This window comes from Eptesicus fuscus, chromosome 12 (genome assembly GCF_027574615.1).
Source record: "Eptesicus fuscus isolate TK198812 chromosome 12, DD_ASM_mEF_20220401, whole genome shotgun sequence".
NCBI lineage: Eukaryota > Metazoa > Chordata > Mammalia > Chiroptera > Vespertilionidae > Eptesicus > Eptesicus fuscus.
Window position 1 is genome coordinate 18,305,556 of NC_072484.1, and position 18,399 is coordinate 18,323,954.

Genomic DNA, 18,399 nt, shown 5'->3' on the forward strand with positions numbered 1-18,399 from the left:
CCTCTCCCTCACCCTTCCTCTCTGAAATCAATAAAAATATATTTAAAAAAAAAGAAATGCTAGTTGTGAATTTCAGTTTTTTTTGTTTTTTTGTTTGAAATTTTGTTGGTAATTCTAATTATGTTAGTGGAAGGTAGCAAGATGTTAGTGGTAGTAGTTACTATCCTATATAATAAAAGGCTAATATGCAAATTGCCCCCTCAGGAGTTCAACTGACCTGGAATTCAACCACTCTCTATGATGTGTGCTGACCACCAGGGGGCAGCACGGAACAAAGGAAGGCCCCAGCCGGCAGCCGGCACTTGGGGAAGGAAGGCCCTGATTGGCCCTGATCGCCAGCCAGGCCTAGGAACCCTACCCATGCATGAATTTTGTGCACTGGGCCTTCTAGTCTGTAATATTGGTAAATAGATATAGATAAATTTATCTAAAGATTAACAGATTGATATATAGATATATCTGTATGTATATACTAGAGGCCTGGTGCACAAAACTCATGCACGGGGGGGGGGTCCCCCCTCAGTCCAGCCTGTGCCCTCTCATAGTTCCTGAGCCCCGTGATAGATCACCCCAAAGAAGTAGGCCCTGCCCACCTGGCTGGGGCTCTGCAATGGATTGCCCCTGCAGAGGGAGGCCCAGGCTACCCAATGCAGCAGCGCCGGTCAGGTAGCCTGGGCCTCCCTCTTTGGGGCAATCGATTGTGGGGCTCCGCCATCAATCTCCCCAAAGAGGTAGGCCCTGCCTACCCAGCTGGGGCTCCATGATGGATCGCCCCTGCAGAGGGAGGCCCTGCCCACCTGCCACAGCCTACCGGCCAGTGACTGAGCCTCCCGCTGCAGGGCGATCATGGGGCGATGGCTGGGCTCCTGACCAATCACATCGCACCCGCCTTGGCTGGCCTGGCACCAGTGGGTGTCATAGCGTGGTAGTCCGGAAGGTTGTCCAGACGATCGTTCTGCTATTTGGTCATTCGGTCAATTCGCATATTATGCTATTATTACTATAGATATATATTCTTAAATATCATAAATATATCTTTACATGTAACATACACTAGTAGATCCAGATCTATAGATAACAATATAGAGATAGACAGAGATAATATATAAGGGAATGTCCCTAGTCAGACTATCTTTTAACACCTGGCAAGTAGCAAATGCTCATTAACTATTAATTGAATGAGTTGCAAAAGAAGCTGAGTGGAGGATGAGGGGTCAGTTTGATAAACTGAAGTATTTATCTATTGAGCATCATCAAGATTCACCTCACAGAACAGAGATATTGGTCCTCTGGAGGATACAGAAAATTATGCAACAACCCTGAATGTGAGAAACCTGGGAGCTTACAAACATATCCAAGCCTAAGATGCTCATTTAAAGGCCTGGTACAGGGCTCAGGCATGGTATTTAAAAAAAAAAAAATCCCTTCGGTGATCCACTGGTTTAGCAGGAGACACAAGCAGTGTATGGATGTAAAGATACTAGCCTATTTTTTACTGAGATGCAAGTGATTAGGCTGGTTAACCATGTTCAGTGCAGAAAAAGAGTCCACGTGGACACAAGTAGGCTCCAAGTGTCTCCCAGCTGGACTTGTGGGTCAGATTGAGGTAGAGGAAGGAACTGGAAGGCTTTCCCAAGTGGACATGATCACTTGAGCAAAGCCTAAGAGGTGGACATAATAAGCACGACCTTTCTGTGGGTAAGAAACAAGAGTAGGTCAGCTTCACAGACCAAAGTTTAAGGTCAATGTCAGATTGAAGCTTTCTGGGTTATAAAATGCCCCTTAAAGTAATCTTTTCACTTAGCTTTCTTACCTTGTGTTAATGTTTGTAGTATATAGAAATGCCCTTGTGGAACCTTCTCATGAATGCAAGTATTTTGGGCTTGCATTTAGGTCAAATATACTAAAGTGATCACAAGATCCTGTTCTACTTAAAGAGTCTAGTTAAATATTAATGTGAGGAAATTTGCTCCTGCATATTTTCACAAGTAACTTCTTTAATAGGTTTTATGCATTTTGCATAATTTTAAATACAGACATCTGGGTGATTTGCTCACCGGGCAGAGAGGACTATTTCATCAGAAAGATCTACATAGCATCTTCCCTAAATGCCTGCCAACAGTTAGCTCTGCGGTATTTAAATAAAGAATGAAGTTTGCAGTGGGAAGTGTAGTGGAAATCGAACTGCTCCATGAGTTTCTGTTCATTAATAGGAAAATATTGATTATATTTACTGTTTACGGGTCAACTGCCAATATGCCAAGGAATTTAGGTTTCTTAGTACCATGGAGTAGGTGGTGGCCAGCTTCTTTCCTTGTTTCTTCCTGTGAGTCTGGGACTGCTCACCATGTGTTCTAAATATGTTTCTTTTGACCACAGGTACTGGAATGTAGATTCTTTCAAAGTCATGGGAAAATGCAAAGGCTTCTGTATTCATGTAATAGGTTCTAGTGTGATATCAGCTATAGATATTTAGGATACATAAATGATTTATGATAGTCTTTTAGAATATAGCCTTCTCATTTAAAGAAGGTTGTCTTAAAAGCTTGACTTGTTCTGGTCATTTTAAGTATTTATTTGAGGTGTAAGAGCTGTTTTTACCTAGCAAGGGGAATAAAACAAGGCCTGGGGTCAGAGGTCATGATGCTGTTTATTAGTTTGGCTCTCGATGACTCCAATCTGATCTCTCTTTCTCTGGGCTTGACTTGTCCTGGACCCACACTGTTTGCTTTCTGGAATAGCAGACAGACAATAAACATATATAATTTTGATGTTATATATCTAGTGCTCTGAAAACAGTAAGCCAGTGGAGTTGTAGAATGTGTCTGGGAGTGGGGGTATAGTGGTGGGGAGGATGTAAGCTTTATCAGAGCAAGGACTTTGTTCATCTACATCATGATGTCTTTGATCTCTAGAGAGCAGGCGGCGTGTATAGTAAGAGCTGACTGAGAAGATGGGGCAAGCCACAAAGATTTATGGGGAGAATTTCCCAGGTAAAGAGAATGGCATGTGCAAAGGCCCTGCAGTGGGAATGAGAGGCTACTGGCTGAAGTGTTGTGAATCAAGTGGAGAGTGGAGGGAGAAAAGATTGGAGAGATAGGTGGGGGTGGATTACTTGAGATGTGGGGCCATTTCAATCTACAATGCATGGGAAAGCATTGTAGAGTTCTTTGTATAACTTAAAAAAATGCTTTTTGAAAGAGAGAGGAAGGGAGAGGGAGAGGAAGAAAGAAAGAGAGAAACATAGAAACATCTATTTGTTGTTCTACTTATTTATGCATCATTGGTTAATTCCTATGTGTACCCTGACCAGGGATCAAACCCGCAATCTTGGCATAACGGGACAATGTTCTAACTAACTGAGCTACCTGGCCATGACTTCTTAAGGTTTTGAAAAGATGACTCTGGCTGTCATATGGAGAATAGGTTGTAGAGTAGTAAGAGAGGAAGCAGAAAGACCAACTGGTGCATGTCAGAGACTCCAGGCAGGAGTCGTTGGTAGCCAGCCCAGATCAGCAGCAGTGGAGATGGAAAGCTGTGGGCGATTCAGATTGTCCTGCAGGTAGAGCTGATGGGCCCATTGATGTTGGGTTTGAGGCAAAGAGAGGGATCAGTAGTGGCTCTAGGTTTACCCACTTGATTCTTTTATCCCCCAACCTGTGGATTGCTAATTCTGCCTTCCCACTTGATCCTTCTTCTTCCTGGGGCTTCATTCTGATGGCTGGTCTCTGATCCTTCCTTACCTCCCTAGGTGTGTGTTATCAGCCAGACCTTTTCAGTTTAGGTAGATTTCCTGTCTTTAATTTTCACAGACTGTTCTTTCCCTTTTCTCTTGTGTGTTTTTAATCAGATTATGATTCAAAGAGTGTAATAGAGTTCTCACATCAATGATTACATGTTACCAATCAGCTTTGCAGGGACACAGAACATGCTGCTAACCAGAAAATATGTTTTTTCTTCATTTCATCATTCTCTTTTGGAACACAGTAAAAATAAAGTTATTTACTGGAGTAATGTGAAGGAGATTCTTGTCCATTTTCATCATAGCTTGCTCAGGTTGCATGGACAAAGGGTGGAGGAACACTGGACGGTGGTTGAGGCAGTTGACCCGTCAGCTTCATTGACTTCCTGGTAATCTTGGCAACTATTTCCTTTCTCTGTTAGATGGACTGGATTCTTTCTTTGTGCAAAAGAATGTACAGGAAACAGTGCTTCACTTTTGGATGAATTCCAGCTTGTGAAATATTTTCAGGATTTCAAACCTAATTGGTTTGTGTCAAAAATGACTATCATTTGTATATCACAAAAGAAACATGTAAATTAGTTGACAATACTTGCTTATCATATTGGTGAGTAATAACTCAACAATACCCACGTGCTGAGCTGTATGCAAAGTATAACAAGGATTTTTTTTCCCTAGCAATAAAGATCTTTTGGATATTTGTCAGATTTTTTCAACGCTTGCAAAGTCTCCAATTTTCTTATTTCTTTTTAATAAGAGTATGTAAAACAGTTGAGAAGACTGTCTCCACTTAAGGTGAACCAGTCTAAAGTAATTGTCACCTGGAGTCTATCTCCCTCTACAGTGTTTCTCAAGCTATTCCTTACTTTCTAATGCTACCTCGGATTTTTCTCTGTTCCTCTTCATCCTGCCAGATTCATCTTCTGAAGTACCAACCATTTCCTGTTTTCAGAAGTCTCAGTGGCCTCCTGGTTTCAGGGTCAAATAATGACCCATCTACCTGGGTTTTTAGATCATCTCCCCAGGTTTATTAGTCAAACGGGGTGTCCAGCAGTTCCTTATATATAGTCCACCACTAGGCTAAGTTTATATAATTGCCCTACTCTTGTTCTTTATCTTATGTATGTCTTAGGTATCTCTATCCAGAAATTTCCTATGCTCTAATACAGGATGAACAAGTCCTTGACTCTTGTCCTGCCATATCTATCATCTTTCCAGTTCAAAGCCTGAGTGGTCTGCATGCTGTCCACTCTTCTCTCAAGTTAGATGGAACAGTAGAGAACCAATAATATACATATATATATATATATATATATATATATATATATATATATATTATTATTATTATTATTAGAGCATAGGGAATTTCTGGATAGAGATACCTAAGACATACATAAGATAAAGAACAAGAGTAGGGCAATTATATATATATATATGTTTTCTTCTTCTGTATCTGTATTCAAGAAACCCCTAAGAATGTTTTCTTCTTTCCCTTTTGTAGCTTGCTGAAACCCTGTTCTTGACTTTGTTTTAAATAGACAGTTGGAGATGACATCACAGATTTCAAAGAAATAAGGAGATGATAATAATAAGCAAAACAAACATCCCATCCTGCCAAAGAAACACCACTATGCAATCACTAATAGGAAGCAGATGAAATAGGTCATGAGCTGGCCACTGAGGAAGAGAAGAGGGAAGGTTGTTAAGGAGGTTTGCCTAGGCTTGTGCCTTAGAAGCTGAATGAGTAAAGATTCTAAAAATCTTCTTCAGTACCCTCAAATCAAATTTATTTGGAGGAATACATTGATTTTCCTATTCTTATTGAGGAATCATAGAAATGGGATGATGTGAAAAGCGGAGCTGAGTCTTTGTAAGTGAAGGCCTGATGAAACAAGGAGACACCTGAGAGCAGTCTTCTCTAGAGGAATGGGATCTCTTTTCCAGCAGAAGGAAGGAGTCATTAGAGGATAGTTAACCACCTTTGTTAATCCAGGGCAGAAGCTAGGAACTCAGTCTTTATAGTGCGTCAGCTGGGATTTGGTTTTCTACTGTTCCATCTAACTTGAGAGAAGAGTGGACAGCATGCAGACCACTCAGGCTTTGAACTGGAAAGATGATAGATATGGCAGGACAAGAGTCAAGGACTTGTTTATCCTGTATTAGAGCATAGGAAATTTCTGGACAGAGATACCTAAGACATACATAAGATAAAGAAAAAGAGTAGGGCAATTATATAAACTTAGCCTAGTGGTGGATGGATGGATAAATGGATGGATGGATTGACAGGCAAACGATACCAGAAAAGGAGAAAAGTATGCAAAAGACAAAAGATCCAGATCCTGAAGAAAACATACCTCAAGGCCTAGGAGGGAATTTCTTACCATTGCTTCATTCAGTGGAGCAAGTTAATGAGAAAATGGAATTCAATAAACAAAGCAAGATAATAATAAAAAGCAGAATGAGAGAGAGAGAGAGAGATTGAAGATCTAAAGATAGACTTTGAGGTCTAAAACAACATTCATTTCAGGACTAATGAATAAAATTAGAACTATCAAGGAAAACAGTAGATGCCATTGAAATCAAATTACTAAAAGTTAATGTCTGGATAATCTCATTGCACACAAATGGAAGGATCAAGATATTAAAGCAATCAGAAGCTAAAAGGTAGAGAAGCAAAGACAATGTGTATAAGGATAATTGGTGACCCCAAAGTAGATAGTTAACAAATGAAACAGAAATCTATACTAATAAAAGGGTAATATGCTAATTAGACTGGAGACCTGCTGGGAGACCTTCTGGATGTCCTTCTGGACAAAGCCATGGTGGCGGGGCCGAGGCAGAGGTGGTTAGGGGCGATCAGGCCAGGAGAGGAGGGCAGTTGGGGGTGATCAGGCCGGCAGGAGGGCAGTTGGGGCCAAGCAGACTGGCAGGGTGTCAGTTGGGGCCAAGCAGGCTGGCGGGGCGGGGGCGGGGGGGAGCAGTAGGGGGTGAGCAGGCCAGCAGGGGGGACAGTTGGGGGCAAGTAGGTCGGCAGATAGAGTGGTTAGGGGCGATCAGACAGGCAGGCAGGTGAGTAGTTAGGAGCCAGCGGTCCCAGATTGTGAGAGGGATGTCTGACTGCCAGGTTAGGCCCTAAGGGATCAGGCCTAACCTGGCAGTCGGCCATCCCCCGAGGGGTCCCAGATTGGAGAGGATGCAGGCTGGGCTAAGGGACACCCACCTCGTGCATGAACTTCGTGTACCGGGCCACTAGTTGAAATATAAAAAACAAAAATTTTCATGAAATGAAAAATAAACAAAAGAACTGAGTCTGCAGATTGGAAGAATGAATTGTGTTTCAGGAAAATTTAGAGTACAGAATGTTCAATACTGATATCTATCCCAACTAAATGATTGGCTTTCATTTAGTGTAAAGGAAACATTTTCCAAAGATCCAGGCAGAAAACCAAAGGATCTGCCATGGACTGAGTTGGACTAGCTTTATATTTCCTTAGAGCAGCATGCAGTCTCTGAAGACAGTAGAGTCCTACCTCAATGTTCCCCGAGAAAGGTAGTGTGACCCAGCATGTGGCCCAGTGATGCAGCTCCCTGGCATTCGGGTGTAAGGGCCGGACGCACATGGTCTCAGACATGTCCAAACTCCAGTAGTGCTGCTCAAAACGGAAACAGATATGTATGCAGTGTTGTCAGCCTCTGTGTTTCATCGTGTCTTAGAAGGATATTTTAGGACATATCTCTTGTAGTGAAGAAACACTTGGTTGAAATTCAAGTGTTTCTTCGCTACATATAATTATTCTTCACTACATATAATTTTTCTTCACTACATATAATTTTTCTAATATGAAATTCAGATAAAATAACATGCATTAAAAAATTAAAAAGCAGCTTTGCTAGAGGATGATTTTCTTTGTTACAATAGTCTTCCTGCCTGCCCGACTTCCTCCTCCCTCCTCACCCTGGGGCATATGCTCCACGCCCCGAATGTGGCGTTCTTCCTCCTGTTCTGCTGGGGGCTGTAGTCACGTTTGCAGAAATTAGGTGCACTTTATACTGGGAGGCATCTGTACAAAAGTCCACTGTTCATGAAACACATAATTCTCCATACACTATTCCATAAAGATATTCTGATATTTAATTCTTGGCTATCCCCTCAACCTCCACCCTCAAATGCACTTAAAATCACTTACTCCCTACAGTGCCAAATAATCAGCAATTATTGAGTGACTGCTGTGAACCTGGTGCAGCTGTATTCACCTAACATAGTGTGAGGAAACCCAGTTTCTCGAGCTCTTACTCTAGTCTAGTGGCACAGACACATTGCCAGTTTTCCCAGTGTTTCCCAAGCAAGATCTAGCTCTCCAGTAAGCTTCTCCAGAGGGAAAAATAGTTTGTTGTTGCTAAGTTTTTTGTATTGGTTTTCACTTTTTTTTTCTTTCAGGAAAGCTGTTGAGTTTTGTCAGACACAGTGCTAGTTACAAAGTATGTGGTTGTGACTAAGGTTGAATCCCTGCTGGATCTTATTATAAATGAATATAATGGTTACATGGGATGCTCACAGTGAGCCCAGCCCATGTGTGGCTGGCCTTCTTCCTGCCCATCTGGGCAGCCCTGCCTGCGGCTCACCTGAACCACTGGAATCTGCCAGAAGTGATGCTGCAATTGTCCCAGCCCTGGACACGTGTTTTAAATTCAGTGGTTGTAGGAAAGCATACTGAACATATTGTTTGCAAATGTAATGAACATAGTGTTTAAAATAAGCTGATTCTATGTTTTGACCCTCTTAGTCAGGCCATAGTTTCCTTTTAATGCAAATATTGGTTGCCAAAAGATTTGTTTCAATACAAAATATGTGCAGCTATACATATTTTATCACCTTCATTATTTGGGACCCAGTGTGCTTGGAGTTGGGGGAGGGATCACCAGCCCTACTATTTAAATATTCCATCTTATCAAAAAGGTGTTTCATAAATTATGTACACAGTAGATGCCACTCAATAAATATTTTATATGTGATAGATATTTTTGTCTGAAATCACTTTTTCACTTGAGCAATGATTTAAACCCTCGTTTTTAGTTTTATGAGGTGACACTTTTATAGTATCTGTAGTGAATGCAGCTTGAATGCCTTAGAGCTTTAGGGCAGCATTAATCATAAATTCATCTGTCCCTCCCCCCCCGGCCAATCCTGGGAAACTTTCTCTTAATTCAGGTTTTATCCATTCCATGTATGGATGTATGTGTGAGTGCATGCTGGTATGTGTTTGTGTGTGAGTGTGTTGGGAATTGATGGGTACAGGTAATGCTTTTGACCTGATGGCTCCAAGTTATGATTTTCAAAGTCTCTGAGACTTATTTCAGGGAAGGAAAAAGATCGTTTTTCAGTGGTTTAAAAAAAAGAATATTAAATTAAACTGGGATGTAGTCCAAAACAATTTCTTTAGCGTGAGTGGGAGCTATTACATTTTTAAATATTGCCTTATTTTTTGGGGGGGGGGTATTATTGTACACTTTTATGCAGAAAGTACATATGTCTCTGGATTTATGAGAATAGTCACTCTTCTTTTCTCATGGACCTGGAGACCTGGAATAGTTCGTTACCTACCCTGCATGCAGTACTGCCACAGTTCTGAGCTATCAGACCTTCCAGTGAGGACTTTGTTTTATGAAATGGAGCTATATGATTAAATTCTCCATTGTAATAGATACTTTAAAAAAATCACATACTTTTAAATTTCTACATGGAATTCAACCATGGGAAGAAGGGAAAGCATGAATTCTACAATATCCCAGAGGTAGGAGCAGGGGTTGCTTTATTTAGAGTGCTCATTTCAGCTAAGATTTGCAAGGGCCTTGGTGTAGCAAATCAAGATAACTACAGCTCCAACCTCAAAGCCTGAGGTCTGAGCCCGGGATGTGAGCCTAGCTGTTAGGAGTAATTGAAGATCAGTGACACGCTTAATTTCATATATATATATATATATATATATATATATATATATATATTTGACTATATTTGACATTTTACAGAGAGGAAGGGAGAGAGATAGAGAGTTAGAAACATCGATGAGAGAGAAACATCGATCAGCTGCCTCCTGCACACCCCCTACTGGGGATGTGCCTGCAACTGAGGTACATGCCCTTGACCGGAATCGAACCTGGGACCCTTTAGTCTGCAGGCCGATGCTCTATCCACTGAGCCAAACTGGTCAGCGTCAGGGCTTCATTTCATTTTCTTGAATCTAAGTTATGCATTGGCCATTTTCTCTGCATCTATGTAATGGTTGTTAAATTAAATTGCTTTCGCCGAAACCGGTTTGGCTCAGTGGATAGAGTGTCGGCCTGCAGACTGAAAGGTCCCAGGTTCGATTCCGGTCAAGGGCATGTACCTTGGTTGCGGGCACATCCCCAGTAGGGGGTGTGCAAGAGGCAGCTGATCGATGTTTCTAACTCTCTATCCCTCTCTCTTACTCTCTGTAAAAAATCAATAAAATATATTTAAAAAAAAATTTAAATTGCTTTCTTTCAAGTGGTACTTTTTATGTTTTGTTTTTAACCATCTTTTTTTTTTTTTTGCCAGTTCATTCTGTTGCCCTCTTGCATGACGCCAGCTCTGCGTGTGCACTTTTGAGACTCAAATGCCTGCAGAAGGGGAGGTCTGAAGGACTTCTCTGTTTCCACCACCCTTCCCCAGAACCTTAGGAGCTGCCTTGTCTGCAAAGTTGTGAAGTCCTGATTCCTTCACCTAGAGAATGGCAGATTTTGTACATCATTTTTATATTTAAATGACATAAAATACATTTAGCCATTCTAGGAATGCAGGTAGTGCCGATTATGTTTTAGGCATTGCTGGGTGCTGGCGTTCCAGAGCTGTGCCTTAGTCATGCTGTCTTATTGTTGAGGTAGGGGAGGGGAAGAGATTCACAAGGAGGGTCTCTGATCAGGAGCCTCAGTATGTAGCTTAGAACTTGCTCCCCTGTAGCTCCCCGTGCGCCTACAATCAGAACATAGTGTCATGATCATTGATGTGACTCATTTTGAACTCAGCACAGCCCAGTCTCAAGGCTGGAATTTTCACCTTCAATCTTCTGGAATTTGTCTGCTTTTCCTTAGTCTTGCCAGAAGCCTGATTTTAGAGTTGTTTTTGTGGTTTTTTTGTTTGTTTTTTTATTTTTTTTATTTTTTATCTTGGGTCAGATGGATCTGATGTTAAGACACCGGCCTGCCAGTCTCTTCCCTGAGGGGCTGCCATTGACCCTCCTCCCCACATTTCTCTGAACTCACTCTAGTTTGAGTGGGAGCTATTAGAGTTTAAATATTAATTCATTTGACAAATATTGATTGAGGAGCTACTATGTGCCAGACATGAAATTAGGCACTGGTTTATAGTATTTATGTAATGTACTTGTATGTAATATTATATAATGATAACTGCTAAGGAGAGAAATAGTTCAGGATAAGGGAGGTTGATGATTACTCTCTTGTGTGGGGCAATAGGGGAAGGTGGCTTTTGAGCAGAGACCTGAGGAAGTGAGGGCCTATATATGTATATAGGGAATTCTTCTAAACTAGGGCTGGTGTTTTCCCCTAGACATTTGCTAGTGTCTGGAGATATTTTTGGTTTCACAACCTCGGGGGAAAGAGAGTGTGTTACTGATATCTAGTGGGTAGAGGCTAGGGATGCTACTAAACATTCTACAATACACAAAATATCTCCCTATAATGATGAATCATCTGGTCCAAAACGTCAGTCGTGCTGAGCTAGAGAATCCCTGCTGTAGGAGAAGAGAAGGAATAGATAATGTGAGAAGACAACAGCAACTACAAAAGCAGAAGGAAAAATGGAAAAGCAATGACCAGGCCCTGAAGTGGGGTAAGGCTGGCAAGTTTGAGGACAGCAAGGAGCTGAGGGTACCTAGAGAGGCATGAGCAAGGGGGAGAGTGGCAGGAGATGAGAGCAGGAAGTTATCAAGGCATGTGATCATATAGTACTTTGTAGAAGGATACAAAGACTTTGGCTGTTATCTCAGTGAAATGGGAGGCCACATAAAGGATCTGAGCAGAGGAATGGCCTGCCCTAATATCCCTCTGGCTGTCAAGTAGAGTATGAAACATGGCTGGGGCTTGAGTGGTAGTATCCTTGATCATTGCAGAGTGATACAGTTAAAAGATGCTATGTTTGGGGCCAGGGAAAAGTGTGGCACTGGTGTCTTGATGCTATCGGATTATAACTGAAATGTGGATTCTGTTGCCTGTCATAAGGAAAACCAAACTCATGAGACCAGTGCTGGTAAAAGGAAAGAGGTTTATTCAAGTGCTGGCATCTCAAGAAGATGAGGGACTTTTCCCAGTCCTCAAAAAACAATCTTAAGATCTCAGTGCAGGTGGAGGTTTTTTATAAGGAGGGAGAGGGAAAACAGAACAAAAAGACCAGGGGAGGAGCTATGGACATGCAGGCAGTGTCCTTGCTGGCCCTGATATGATTCTCATGGTCAGTGTCCTTGAGTTGGTCATGTGTTTTTATTTTTAATTAATGAATTCCTATGTCTGGGCAGTCAGCATTAGCCAGGGCCTTAAAGGTCAGGCTGCTCCTTAGGTTCACACAGGAAATGAACTGCTGGATTGTGAAGTCTACTAAAAAAACACACAAAACAAACAAACAAACAAAAAAAAACACTTTTAACATGTAAGCTCTAGTTTTGAGAGAAAAATCAGGTTAGAGTAACAAGCTTGGTTTAGCATTTACTAAGATTAATATGGGTAGCTTTATATAAGTATAGCATATTCATTCCACATTACATTATTGGGGGCATATTTTGATGGCAGAGTCAATACTAATTATGTAGTGTTAAGAGAAAGAAAGGAACAAAGGAGAACCATGATTTTGGGTCCAAGTAACTGTAAGGAAGGTTGGCATTCACTGAGAAGGGATAATGTGCAGGTTTGGGAGGCAGGAGGAAACAAGGGTAGGTTTTTATTTATTTTAAAAATCTTTATTGTTGAAAGTATTACATATGTCCCCCCTTTTTTTTCCCATTGACCCCACCCAAGAAGGGTGGGTTTTTTAATGCATTAAGTCTGAGTTGCCTATTTGGTATCCTCGCAGGTATATTGAAGTAGGCAGGTCTGTTGCATGAGAGGTCTGCCAAGAGATTTAGATGTGAGAGTCATTAGCATGTAGATTGCAGATAAAGTCAAGAGATAAGAAGAGATCACCAAGGGATGACCATAGATATTACACATCCAAGGATGAAAGACTCCATGGAATGGGTTTAGTGGAGAGCAGGAGGGGAGGAATTGAAGAACTAAGTGTAGGGATCTCTTTGTAGGTGATTTTTTCTAAAGGGCAAGAGAGAAATTGGTGACAGCTGGACAGAGATACAGGGCCAAGGGAAGTGATGGTGGTGGTGGTGGATGGTGGGAGATCCATCACAGATTTGTGAGTATGTAGGAATGATCCATAGATAGGAGAAGATGATGCAGAAGACAGAGGTATGTGTGGTGCCGGGGCAACTAATTGCACAGGAAAGGCCTCATCTTAGGAACATACACAGGTTATCCATAGTAACTGGAGAGAAGAGCCAGAAAATTAGGAAACATTTAGATATTCGATGAAATAAAGGTTTTAAAGAGGGAGAAAGATTCCTTTGTAGTCGGGTAGTTGTAGAACCTTTCCTAAAGAAGGCAAGATTTCAAAGAGGTTGTATAAATTAGGCAATAAGTTTAATTCATTTTAATTGAGCTTTTATGTTTCAAGTTTACTTTGCCTGTCATATGCCAGGAATGCAAGATAATGTTTAAGGTCCATTTTTCTTACAGTGTTTTTGATGAGAAATAAAAAATTTTAACACTCTAGAGCAGTGGTGGTCAACCAGTGGTCCGCGGACCACTAGTGGTCCAGGAGGTCCAAAAGGTTGGCGACCGCTGCTCTAGAGAACACCTAAAAAAAAAAAAATAAACAAAAAAAACCCTAAAAAGATGTTCTCTTTCCTCAACAATGTTTTATTTCACTTCTAATTTCAGGAACAAACTCTAGCCCTTAGGAAAGAAGGTATTGGAGTTGTTTTGGATTCCGAACTGCCCCATTTGATTGGCATTGATGATGACCTTCTGAGTACTGGAATTATCTTATATCACTTGAAGGTAAAACTGCCTGAGTGGAACATTCTAATTTTGTTTTCCCATTTTCCTTTATACACTAGCAAGGTTTGTTATAATACTCTGTGTCCCTGAACACAGCTATTACGTTAAATAATATGCAACAAATCCTTGAGTCCTTTTTGGGGATTTCCCACAGTTCCTTGGGGTCTGTGGTATTAGAAGTTCCCATTTTTATGGAGTTCTAAAGCTAAATGTGTAGAATTAGCAAAGACAGGTAAGGAACAAAAAGGCATAGAAACTAGGGAAGAAAAGTCACAAGTATTTGGAACCGGGATTGGCTATATGTTTTCTGGGCCATCATTTTAATTTTAAAGGTGTGTCTCCTGACTACATTATTGGACCTGGTCCTGAACAGGCTATTCATGTCAAGAGAGCAGAATTTCCACATCCGCGTTAGCGGTTGCCTCTGTACCCTTGACTTTTCTAACCTCTCTCTGATCCATGGCTTTAAATGAAAATGGTATTGCGTTGTGCTTTGTGGGCTCCCATAAACTTTTAGACATAAAGAAACCCTCTTCACTGGAGGAGAAACTCTCCAGCAAGGATCAGCAACATCACTGAGATGACTGTCCTGGGCAGATTATGATACAGGCCAAGATAGGAGCCTACCCACTGTTGGACAGTAAGCCCCAGGAGTTCTACTGTCATCTTTCCGACAACCTTCAGAGCATGGTTTCAGAGCCTCAGTGAACTCTCATAGCTCTGAGGCTGTGGCCTTCCCCGGGACATTGCTTATCAGGTCATTAGGGTTTAAATGAAAAATGAAGAAACAGACGGCTTCTCATGTCCTTACTAATACATTTTACTTGTCTCTTCTTCCCAGGAAGGTCAGACTTATGTTGGTAGAGAAGATGCTTCAACAGAACAAGATATTGGTAAGAATCTTCATCAATTTTCTTTTACCAGTGAGTTTTCTTTTTTAATCCTCAGCCAAGGATTTAAAAAAAAATAGATTTGAAACATCGATGTGAGCAAGAAACATTAATCGGTTGCCTTCTGTATATACCCCGACCAGGGATTGAACTTTTGGTGCATGGGATGCAGCTCCAACCAATTGAACCACCCAGCCAGGGTACTAATGATTTTAAAAATCATTTAATGGAGAACTTTCTTTTGAATGACAGACATGAAGTAATTATAAAAGGGAATCTTTTAAAAATTCGATATATATCAGTATGTGTATTTCTATAATGTGGAATTCAAATTAATAAAACAGAAGAATTAATTTAGTGAATAAAATGAAACTATGAATTCTTCCCCCTCACCCTCCATGTATTCTATACTTTGTCATAGCTTTCAAGAGTATAGTTATTTAAATCACTCTACTCTTGTCACAGTGGGACACTGATTGATGGAAATGTGTCATCAGGCACAGATAAAGGATAAAAAGCCCCTTACTGGGAAGGATATAGACATGTACCTGCACAAAGATGATAATGGGAAGTAGACTACACACACATACAGCATGCACACATATGGAGGCATGGCTCCCTGGGTTTCCTAGTGATGCTGCCTGAGCAGGATGAGGACATGCCAGGCTTTACAAGCGTAACTTTGGGAAATCATGTCAGTGATGGTGGTGTGTATATGTGTGTGTGGCCAGGTGGGGTCGGCAGGAAAGAATTGTATCTTCGCAGCTGTTTTTAGAATTGCTGGCAATGAACTTGGTTTTCTACCAGTGTAAGTTGTTAATCAAGCCAACCCTAGAAATTCCTACGTGTATTTACTGTTTGCTGTGAAACTGAGAGAGCAGAAAACCAATTCCCAGAAGTCCTTAGGATCAATAGTTTTTGAGTAGAACTAGGCATCAGGCCTCTTCTTCCAATCGTTAAATGATGTGTTTGACCTTTGAGGTTGCTTTACATGATGGTGAGTGGTAAGAACACGTGTTTTCTGTGAGCAGAGAAGTGCAATTCTGTGGAGAACAATGGGAGATACTTCGCCTGTCCTGAGCGGCTGGTGAAGTTCTGTGCCTAAAATCATGTAGGGTTATTTGACAGGCATTCACATCCATGCCTGGCCATTCATTAAACAAGAATAACTCAGGATGGCCATGTGTGATTAGGGAAAGCTTAGCTGCCACATGCTCTGCGATGAGAGGTCTGTGAGGTCAAGTTCTCTCAGGGTTGTCACAGGCTGTGGCAGTGTGCATCCCAGTACAGCTTCTGGAGACTTCCTGGGGCCTCCCAAGATCCATGTCATGCCAACTTCATCTTTGATTTCTGCTCCTGGAACATAGGATCTGTAATAATATGGAGGTCACAATAAGTTCTTGAGCATTGGAGCCCCTGTGTTCCCTCCATTTTACTGTGAACTTTGGTTGACAAACGAAATAAATTTATTCAGCATCAAACAGAGTGGCTCAAAGGTGTTCTGTTAAGACAAGTTACTCAATTATCTTTTTTCTGAAGATGAAGTAAATAAACATCCCAGAATGTATTTCTTATACAGGTGATATTCAGACCCTTTAAGGTAACATTAAAGGGATACCTTCAGTTCTATCAATTCATGCCATGAACTGAAATTCAGCTTCCTCACTAAACATAAATGTTCACTTCACAGTATTTACATAAAAAAGAAAACACATTCAATATGGCAAAATTAATAAAGTTTGAGAATCATTGTTCTAGATACCAAGAAACATTTCTCTGTTTTTCCAACTTAGTTCTTCACGGTCTGGATTTGGAGAGTGAGCACTGTATCTTTGAAAATGCCGGGGGGACGGTGACGCTGATACCCCTAAGTGGGTCTCAGTGCTCTGTGAATGGTGTGCAGATCTTGGAGGCCACACACCTAAATCAAGGTATTTGGGTTTGGGTTTTCAGAGTTTTTTAGATGGCTCTGTAAGGGGGGAACGTGTGCATCTTAGAATTATTTACTGATGATAAGGGTATAAAGAGTGAAGACTGCTTCATTATGCTGTTTTTCTCTCATTTTGTCGAAGGACTTATTTATAGTACCATTGTCTTCATTGAATTAAACAGGAACATGTATGTAGTTGTCTTAGAAGTTACTGCTGTAATGGAAATATGACTTTAACAGATTGTTTTAAGTTAAAAATTACCTTAACACAATGGCTTCTTTTAATAATTTTATTACCTTATTTATATTTTTAAATGAAAAATTATAATTATAACATAAAGGATCGGGTATCATATCTTTTTTCCTTTTGAAATAATTTCAAGTATTATAGAAAAATTTTGAGACTAGTACAAATAACTTTTTATTTTAGAAGCACTTGAAAATAAATTGCTAACAAGCTGCCCCATCACCCCTGAACACTCAGTGCGTATCTCCTTTAAACAATGGCATCTTATATGTAACAACAATCCAGCCGTTCAAAGGAAACTGACACTGAGATATTCCTACCGTCTGGTTCTCAGCCCTCCTCTGCCATCTGTCCCACCGATGTCCATTGTGGGCCCACTCTTCTGTCCTGCATCCTGTTACATTTAGCTGCCATGTCTCTCTAGTCTCTTTGTTCCGGAAGATATCCTTTGTCTTTTCTTGACTTTTATGACTTTGACAATTTTAAAAAACTACACGTCAGATATGTTACAGAATGTTCCACCACATAAATGTAATATTTATCTGATGCTTCCTCATGACTAATATCATGCATTTTGACAGGAATATTGGAGAAATGATGCTGTATTTTTATTGCATCCCTTTACAGGGTGTCTATTGCCATTCCTGTTAGCATTTGATTAAAGTGGAGCTTGCTAGGCTTCTTCACTGTGAAGTTTCTCTCTCTCTCTCTCTCTCTCTCTTTCATTTTTGATACAAAACTGAAAACAACAAATGAAACAAACAAAGAGAAACTCATAGGCACAGACAACAGTATGTTGACTACCAGCAGAAAAGGGAGGTTGGGGGGAGGTAGTAAAAAGGGTCAAATATATGATGATGGAAAGAGATTTGACTTTGAGTAGTAAACATACAATGCAATATGTAGATGCTGTATTATAGAATTGTACACATTAAGTTACTCTTTTCTCTTTCATTAATAAGGATATTGGGAAGGTACTTTGAGATCATAAATGTTTCATTCTTATACTTTCACCCTCTGGTTTTAGAATCCATTGAGTTTTCCTTTTTGTCTGATTTAAGTTTGATTCTAATGGTTGCTGAATGGTCATTTTCCTTCTTCTACATTTATTCTCTTTTTAATGTAAAACATTTATTTTTATAAATTAAAAAAAACCCTATTTTTAAAAAAAGTTGGCTTTTTACTTTAAGAAAGAACTCTCTCTTTTGCCATTTATTTATTCATGTATTAATTTAAATCCACAGGGGCATATGGCTTGCTATTTTATTTGGTAGGTTTTGGTTTATTTCTGTCATTATGTATTTTAAAACTCAAATTGTCCCATTTTTGGCAAAGGGGAGTTCCTTTTAAGCTGGTTTCTCTGTCGTTTTGGCTTGTCCCATTGTGAACACGTCTCAGGTTCATCTTATATTTTCCTGGAATCAGTGAATTCTCCAAGGATCCTGGCTTT

General features: G+C 40.5%; 1 protein-coding gene across 1 annotated transcript in view; it reads left to right on the forward strand.

Annotated features, from left to right (window-relative positions):
• KIF16B (kinesin family member 16B) overlaps positions 1-18,399 on the forward strand; it is a 277,225-nt gene that overhangs the window by 124,239 nt on the left and 134,587 nt on the right. The window contains exons 13-15 of the mRNA XM_028144837.2: positions 13,763-13,882; positions 14,724-14,775; positions 16,566-16,703. Of these exons, the coding sequence (XP_028000638.2) occupies positions 13,763-13,882; positions 14,724-14,775; positions 16,566-16,703 (310 nt within the window). The remainder of the gene's footprint in view (positions 1-13,762; positions 13,883-14,723; positions 14,776-16,565; positions 16,704-18,399) is intronic.